Source organism: Engraulis encrasicolus, chromosome 21 (assembly GCF_034702125.1).
Source record: "Engraulis encrasicolus isolate BLACKSEA-1 chromosome 21, IST_EnEncr_1.0, whole genome shotgun sequence".
NCBI classification, from domain to species: Eukaryota; Metazoa; Chordata; class Actinopteri; order Clupeiformes; family Engraulidae; genus Engraulis; species Engraulis encrasicolus.
The window spans coordinates 23,281,749-23,290,800 of record NC_085877.1 but is presented as its reverse complement, the minus strand read 5'-3'; the positions used below and the strand labels follow the sequence as shown (position 1 = coordinate 23,290,800).

Below are 9,052 nucleotides of genomic sequence, written 5' to 3'. Positions count from 1 at the left end.
AGAAAACAAAATAAAATAAATGAAACAAAAGCAGTTCGGTTATGGCGCAGATGTGCCTCCGTAGGCTCCGTATAGGATCGCAAGTCGTGGCCTATTCGAGGTGCGTGGGGAAGCCCGGTCCGTGACGTCAGAGCTCCGACGATCGAATCCCCGATGACGTCAGTGGCGCGTCCAGGAAGCGGCCCAACCTTCAACAGCAGAAGCAGGTTTCAGCACAGAGCCAGGTACAATGCCAACAATGTCAGGAAAACAACAATGGGGAAGGAGGAGTCTTACTTCCCGGTGTCGTTCCTGCTCTCCAGGGTCCAGTGTTGGCTCGTCTGCTGCTGCGTGCGTCCGATCCCTGCCAAATCTCCAGTAAGTCTGCAAACATCCCTTTTTATACCCAGCCCCTTCAACGTCCAGGCAACAGGATAGGTAGAGTCTTAATTGTCCATGCAGGTGATGTCATTCAAAGCAATAGAGTCATTAGTGCGCCGCCAATGAGGAGTCAGTATGTGGGTGGCAGTCAGTTAAAACACACGGGGTAATCACAGCAACCTAATTGTATCCACAGCACAGCAAACCATAATCACAGCAACCATTATATATATATAACCACAGCAAACCCAAATAGTAAATAAACACAGCAAACAAATAAACAAAATCTCCACACCTCCCAGCAGGTAGACATATCCACTTGTTGCACTGTAGCCACATTTTCTTCTTGCACATTAACTGCACCAAACATAGGTTTCACAAGGCATTTTTAAATGCGTTCCACGCATCTCTATAAGAGGCTTTGTCTGTCCCTTGGTCCGTCTGTCCGCCCGCCGCCGTGATGCGTTTCTGAATTGTAATTCCCTCTGTGTCCACAGGGCAGCACAGTCAGTTCAGCCCTTAGGAACAATATCTCTCTCTCTGGTTCAGCTTTGGCCAACATACAGAGAAACATGGCGGCGATTTCTGTGATTTCCAACATCGAAGTTGTTGCTTCATTTAAAGAGCATATGTGCTTATAAATACCATGACTATCATGGATTGGTGTAAAAATGCACTACAAACTTATTTGACACAAATAGGTTTCCCCACATTGTCATTTGATCACTCTATGTTTTTAGCTAGCCGGGTAAGTTAGCCTACAGTTAGCATTCGTTAGCCTTTTACCACAACCTAACCAGGCAGCCACAAGCTTATATTACACAACTTATTGTGTTTCTGTAACGATATAATGGGGTTTAAATGTTATCTAGGACCAACATGCAATCGCATTTAAGCCATGTAGACACTATGTTGTGATATTGAGATTGTTCGCCATTTGCTACCTGGCCTGGTCTGCCGGGGCTGACCGGCTAGCGAGGTCTGTAAAGGCGGGTGAGAAGTGTAGCTAGCCCCAGTAGGCGATCTTGCGAAATATAGGGCGATGTCGCGCCCGCCCGCATTTTGCTCCCTTCTGATTGACTTTCATTTGACTGCGCGCACGACTGACAGAATTTTAAATGCCGTAGCCTATCCAGGCTTACACATGGTAGGCTACCTGATAAATTACCTTGACAGGTTATGAAGAGGCCTGGGGGACATTTGGGCAAAAAAGGTTGAGAACCACAAGAGTCTGTCGCATCTGTTGTCCGCCTGTCGGACTTGTTTACTTTGCATATTGGTCAGTGCTGTCTGTAGAGTATCATTACAGTAGACTAGATCATCATTTATTGATCCCAGGGGGGAATTAAGTTGTCTGTACTCTTTCATTTATTTGTTTATATTGAATATCTTAGATTGTATATACACTCGCCTCCAAAAGAGTTGTCGCCAATCCATCTGTTTGGAATAACAGCTAATAACCTGACTTTCAATTAATCACTTGGCTTCAGAAATCACTCATATGAAAGCTATAACCCTCTCGAATGAAAATGTATGTACAAAAATAAATTTCATGCACCAAAGAAAGATTGACCCTTTAATGAACACAGACAGGGCAGATTTTCACAAGACAAAAGTTTTGTCGCCTATCGAACATAATGTGAAAATGAGCAGATAAGTTACTTCAAAACACTTCAAATACGCAGATTGGGTGTCATACTTAATCACTGAATCACTCTCACCTCTCCAGAAAATCGACTTTGGCCTTAGGTGTATGTTTAGGGTCATTGTAATCATGGAAAGCAATACAATGAAAATCAATGGAGTTCAATGAGAGATGGTGACATATTCGCTATTCGTAGAGCAATACATGTTTAACTTCATGATTTAATCAATGATAAAAGCCCTCAAACATCTGCAGCATGCATGCAGCTCCTCATAAGAGCTGTATCTGTACCATGTTTCACTTTATGCACCATTTCTCTTTTTTCATTCTGTGTGTGACTGTGTGTGACTGTCCCAGGTGAGAGATTGTTTTATTTGTCATTGTAACACATACAACGAAACTGAGCATTTCTTGTTGATTGAAGGGGAAAATGAAAATAATGAAAAACAATCAAAAACATATTTCTAAAAAAAGTAGATATAAAAACTATTCTTTGGTAGCAGAATTAAGTGCAGTGATGGCCGCCAGATAAAAACTGTTCTTCAGTCTATTTGCCCTGGTTTTCATACATCTGTATCTACTGCCAGATGGCAGCAGTACAGACATGTCTCTAAGAATAGAATTTGCCTTTTTCAGATAGCAGGTGCTGTAAAGGCCTTCCAGAGAGGCAAGAGGGTGTAGTAAAAAAATATATATTGGCAGACAACCAACTCAGATGCAGTGTTGCCAGATTGGCCTGTTTCCCGCCCAATTGGGCTGCTTGGGATGGCCGTGTGTGGGTAAAAATGGCATTTAGCAGAAAAACCCGCCCAATTTTTGCCATAGAAATCAATAGAATTGGGCGGGATTTTGTGCTTCTAGGCGGGTTTTGAGCATGTTTTGGGCTGGAAATCATCAGCCTCATCTGGCAACCCTGCTCAGATGGTAAGCACTGCAGATTTTATTGTTAACGGCCGGAGAAGTTACTGCGTGGAGACAGGAAGTATTCCACCCAGCAAGTTCTGAGGTGGATGCAAAAAGCAACCCTATTTAACCATTTTCCTCCCCCACAGTCCATGGCGTGAGCTTCTTCTGTGCACGTGGGGTCCCGCGTGGCCAGATGCCCACTGTCCATTGTCTTGTTGTCCAGTTTATGCAGCCTTGTGACCACACTAAGTAGATGCACATGCTTCCAATAATGTTGAGTGTACCCTGACCCATTACAGAACAGCTTACACAACAGAATATGTCACTTTATGGGGACTTCCCCAGTCAAATCATAAGAATAGAATGAGAATATAATATAGGAATAGAAAAAGATTAAGAAAGTTAAGATGAAACAAAAAATATTCTACAAGGGCGTTCTCTGCTGCCTTTAAGGCCCCCTGGAGCTCTCCTTCGTGCCACAGTGCAGCCTGGGAACCATACACAGACAAAGGACAATATGCCAATATGCTCTCCACTGAGCAGCGGAAGAAGAACACAAGCAGCTTCTGGCAGAAGTATTGTTAGAAAATAAAGTCTTTGCTGTGCCTTCTTCACTAGCCCAATGTGTTGATACCCCAGGTCAGGTCCTCCCTGATATTAACTCCCAGGAAGTGAAAGTCTGATACCCTCTCCACACAACCACATTGAGAAAAATAAACAATATTTTGTTGATTAAGCTTTTGTATTGTCATTATTCAAAATCCAAGTGAAAAAATACTTCTCATTGTTCTCAAGTCAGATATTTATATGTGATTAAATAAATTAATTTCACAGCCTCTCTACATTTTTCACTCACTCCCAGCCCTAATGTAATCCACATGAAGACTTCTGAGTATACTCATCCTCTGGCCAGGAAGAGAAAGTCAAAGATGGGATATCCTGTAATGCTGTTTGACTGGGTCCAGATGGATAAATGAGGGCAGAGTAATGGTTAAAGATTTTGGAGTGTAGATCACAGTGTTGCAGGTTCAATCCCCACTCTTAACCACACACATGACCTGAGGAAGGACGACAGGCCGAAACTTTGTCACATGAATGCATTAAAAAAATAAAAATAAAAATAAAAATGCATTGCAACTAGTCTTGCCAGTGTTTTTTAACTGGTTTCCTGCACCTCCTTTTCTGGTGTATGTTTTGCACCTTTACTCATCATTGCCTCTTACCAATCTCTTCCTCCCTCCTTGGATGAGATGCCCTTGAACAGGGGTGCTCAGACTTTTTCAACATGTGAGCTACTTCTTCAAATGAGCGTGTGAAAATGATGTACCTACCGGGGGGTTGGGGGTTTCTCCCCTGAGAAAATTTGAAAATACAGCTGTTAGAAATGCAGTTTTAACACGATATGAGAATGTATTTGCATGAATGTGCTTCAATAATGAAAGGTGGAGAATAACAACCTCATACAGACTAGCAATCAGTAATTGAAATATAGTAGTTGCACTGCCCTTTTAACAGTAGATAATACGGTGGATTCTATTCTATTCTATTCTGTTCTGTTCTGTTCTGTTCTATTCTTTCTGCTGGTTGTGTGGACCACAGCGTACAGTGCTTTGGGTAGTCTCCCAGCTGCAGAGTATTGTACCAGATAAATGCAGCTCATTTACCAGAAGTCTGAGGGGACGATGGGGGACTGTCTGCCTGTAATACCAGCTCTGTGTCCATGTGGGAGAGACTGTGTCCGAAACAACAGCTTTGAGTACTGAACCTCTGGCATAATCATTTTAACACAGAAATCTTTTGTCCCTTTCCCCTCTCCTTCTCCCCCTTTCTTACTGCCCCCCCTTTTCTGTCCTTGTTGTCCTTCCTCCTTTTTTCCTCCTTTCTCCTCACCCTTCTTTGCCCACTGCCATGTCAGGTTTTTGGTAGGTAGTTCATAACCAACGATAGACAGTTTGCTTTTGGGCTGCCAAGGCTTCAGCTCCTTGTTACGTATCTGTCCCGCTGCCTTCATCTGTGGCTTGGCCGTGCCAAAACATGTGAGCATCACACGGTCCCTGGCCTCGTGCAGCAGTCTCAGCTCACGCTCCAGGCAGGCGGGCCCCAGCTGCTCAAGCTGACGCCACAGCGAGGCGTTGAAGTAGTCATAGAGCTCCGTGTCCAGCCAGTTCCAAGCCCGGATCTTGGCCGGCAGCGTCCCTTGCAGCCGCTGGCGGGACTCGTCTGCCCGCATGTTTTGCTTCAGGTACACCAGGTCTTCAGGGTCCCAGTTGAGCAGCCGGCGGAGAAGTACCAGCGACTCGTCAAAGTGCTCCATGATCATCACCAGCGAGAAGACGCTCTCCAGCTGTCTTATGAACCTCCACAAGTAATTCATGTCACCCAGCGGACGGTCCTTGTCTCCTCCCAGGTCAAAGGTCGCGCTGTTGCGGGCGTACATGGAGTCCTTTTCCTTGCTCCGGTAGTACAACTGAGGCTGTCGGAGGAATTCCTCAATGGAGCCATTGGGCACACGCCGGAAGCTCATAGACTCTGACCTGAAGTAGCTGAAGGAGGACTCGAACATGGCCACAGGCTCACGGAGGATGGTGAAGAACCGTGTGTCTTTGGGCATAAGCCGTCGCATCTCGGCCACGTCGAGCCGGGCATGGTTGGTGAGCACATCAGGTGGTACAGTGTTCTTGTGCACAAATTGGGCCCTGAAGGGTAAAGGGTAGCAAAACATATGATGGCACTTGGACACAGGCATGGCTACAGTGAGGTTGTGGCGCTCGGCGAAGCGGAAGAGGATGTTCTGAACCGTGCTGCTGCCCGTCTTGTGGGTCTTCAGGAAGACCACGCTGGTGTGCTTGGCCTTGCCAGACGATGAGGAAAGTGGCGAAGCACCAAGATGAAGTGAGGAAGAGTTGAGGACCTCCAGAATGCTAGAAGACCAGTCAGTGTAGTTGGAAACAAGATACACATTTGCAAAAGATATGCATTTGAAGAAGAGCACATTTATTTAACCATATTTTTGTGATCAACAAACCTGACAAAAGGAAGATGGATTAAGGACTGAGGACATACATGTTAAACGAAACAATAAACTGCTAAATGTCCTCTAACAAAAGTGACAAAGCGGTTTAGTTACTTTCTTTCAAGGACACAACGGTCTACACTCATTTTTTAAAAGGAATCTTACAGAATGCATGCAAATCAGTGACGGGCAACTTGTATTCATAAGATACAATCCGCTGCCACAGGATTATACATTCTGAGTGACAATTGCACATACTATATAGAGTACATTCACCTGCCATGTCGTCCTAAGTAAGACAGTAGAGTGCCTATGGTGATGACCACCAAAGCCAAGAACAACTTCTTGTTGACCATCTCTCTCTAAACAAAGAATAAACAAATAATTAAATGGTTTAAACAAGAAGCCTTAACAAGAATACAATGGTTTCAAGAAATACACATGATGGTATCTTCACATTACGGATCACTGATAAGGTGGTACTTTCATGGTAGTTCCATGGTCATTTCAGTGTAATAATCATTTATAACTATCTATAACAAAAACAACCATGTAGTTTCAGTGCAATTACACTGTGGTTTCTAAGTAATAGTGATGCAAACAGCTTTCAAATAAAACAGTGAATTTTTGGTAAACATGTTTACAGTCAAGTGTTATGATGTAACAACGACATGATAGAGAGTGACCAAGTCCTCATAGTCGTTTGATGGTAACATGACACTATATACCAGCAGCTGAACTATTAGCAATTAACCCCTTAGTGCAGAGCCTATGTTATAGCCTTACTGACTGTCATCAAAATTGTAATGGCTATGTCTTAATATGTTACTTAAGCCCTTCAGCATTGTCATAGCAATGTTGTTAAGATGTAGTTGAGTATTTTCAGAAAATAGTGAATAAGCCCACCGGCGACCCCATCTGCAGTAAGAGGCTACATCATTTCATGGAAACTATCAGAATATGTAAAATACACTATTGCTTCTTTATAAATAAACTCATATACATTCACTGTGTTTGCCTGTTGACTTCAACCCTTTTAGTAGGCCTTCATAGCAGTATCATACAGGTACGTGTATATCATATTCATATACTAAGTAATTGGGTGGCAATATGTGATACTGCATTTTACAGCCCTGAATGTTCCACCAAATATTGTAAAGGGAATTTTCAACCCAGAATCGTGTAGCTTGAGCATGACTTTAGGGCTATGTTAGCAGTCAACAAAGTAGCCTAATTCGTCAGAACAACTTCAGTTGTTGAAATGTTTTCGGAAGAAACAAGAAATGTACGAGTCCTTCTCGGTCGAAGTACACTGCTTAAAATCCTCTGACAGCGATTACCCTCAAATCTAACAGATGAACCTGTATGGTATGACTTGGAGAAAACATTTTGAGAGAAATGGACATTTACCCCAGTTTGTGTTCAGCCTCACTCTCATCCACAATAAATGTTTGCAAGTTCAAGTTAGCCTGAAGTCATATGAATCCTCCGTATTGCAAATAGGGTTGTAGACCATTTACATATACATTTCTATATTACTGTCTCTGAAAAAATGTTATCTTTGCGCCTTACCTTGCTTGCCTACTTATACTGTACTGTATAAGGATAAGGTGTTGGCTACGCTCTCTATCAGGCTCTGCCCAAATGCAGGTGGTGTGTGCGTGTGTGTATGTGAGAGTGCATGCTCGTGTAAGCTGATGGGTGGGGCGGGGGGATGTGTGTGTGTGTGTGTGTGTGTGTGTGTGTGTGTGTGTGTGTGTGTGTGTGTGTGTGTGTGTGTGTGTGTGTGTGTGTGTGTGTGTGTGTGTGTGTGTGTGTGTGTGTGTGTGTGTGTAGCCATGTGGAGTTTGTGTGTGTAGTGTCATGCCACACTCGGACCTTTTATGAACTGTTTTTCGGTCATAGTTCAAGTTTGGTGCCAGGAATTGTTTTCATAACATTTATATTGTTGACAGGGCCGTTGACAGTTTTAGCTGACATTTGAAAGGGCCCCAACCCAATACATACAATGTAATGAGGATCCAATTCTGGGCCCCCTCTCTCAATGGATCCGGGACAAGTAACCCCTTTGTTCCCCCTGTCGGCTTCCCTGATTGTTGACTCCACAAACCCATGTTACATTTTAATCTCCGTGAATATACCCCACTGACACATTGTCAAGGAAGTAAAAAAACAGTATCCAGTGTGCGGTTTTTATGAACTTTTCATATTATTATTGTTTCCTTCATCACTTGATTTGGAAATGGGATGTCACTTACAGTATGCTTTTGTGCGCCATTGCCCCTCCACGACTTGACAAGAAAAGGAGCTGGACCAAGAAGGGGAATACACTAGCGGTGTTGGTAACACAGCTTTTTATGATGGCACATTAGGCCTGTCACATTAGGCTTAGGCCTGTCTATCATGCTAACCCACTAAAATAAAATACTAGAATTACACTCAGATATTGCAGCTTTTCTACGCATACACCACACACACACACACACACACACACACACACACACACACACACACACACACACACACACACACACACACACACACACACACACACACACACACACACACACACACACACACACACACACACAGACCTCCACATACCTGGGCTGGCAAGGCGCGGCTCCGCAAAGTGATACTGTGCTACAGTGTATATGGCGTGCATGAATCAATTATAGTGCGATAAGAATATGGCCGTACATCACACCTCACCTCGTGTGCAGCCGCGTCTGCTGATGTTTTATATGGCTGACATGAACTTAACCATTAACACCTGTGTGCAGTATGTTTTTTTGAAAAGTTAAAGGGGTTATAAAGAGTTGAAAGCATATTGGACTGTTTTTTCTTTTTTGCATTCGCTAGTTTTATGTTACAAAAAATACTGTACAAAAAAATAATATTTACGGTATTTTAACTTGAATTGTCATCTGTGTGTTTTACTGCTACTGTGTGGTTTACTGCTTACGGTTTGAACTTATATTCCCAATAAGAAGAAAGAGGTTGGTGTGATGCAGAGATGGAGAGGGAAAAAATGCTAAACCTGCTTAAAAAAATTGTTTTTACATAGTGCCAGAGGAAAATACTTACTGTTAACATTAATATTGATATTCATTCATAGGTTAGCATCT

At 43.2% G+C, this 9,052-nt stretch overlaps 1 protein-coding gene across 1 annotated transcript; it reads right to left on the bottom strand.

Annotated features, from left to right (window-relative positions):
- Window positions 1-3,359: 3,359 nt before the first annotated feature.
- On the bottom strand, window positions 3,360-8,202 carry LOC134437302 (galactose-3-O-sulfotransferase 3-like). Its single transcript, XM_063186794.1, has 4 exons — window positions 8,183-8,202; window positions 4,834-5,832; window positions 4,576-4,728; window positions 3,360-3,399 (listed from the first exon to the last, which is right to left on the bottom strand). The coding sequence occupies exons 1-4, from the start codon at window positions 8,200-8,202 to the stop codon at window positions 3,360-3,362; spliced, it is 1,212 nt and encodes a 403-aa protein (XP_063042864.1).
- Window positions 8,203-9,052: the final 850 nt, after the last annotated feature.

Excerpts from the sequence above, each read along its gene's own strand:
- LOC134437302 (XM_063186794.1), bottom strand. The coding sequence starts at position 8,202 with ATGGCGCACAAAAGCATACT. Across the intron at positions 4,729-4,833 it reads GTTGGTTATGAACTACCTAC|AGGAGAGGGGAAAGGGACAA; the intron begins CAAAAACCTGAC and ends GAAAGGGGGAGA. Across the intron at positions 3,400-4,575 it reads ATCGTCCCCTCAGACTTCTG|GCTGCACTGTGGCACGAAGG; the intron begins GTAAATGAGCTG and ends TATGGTTCCCAG.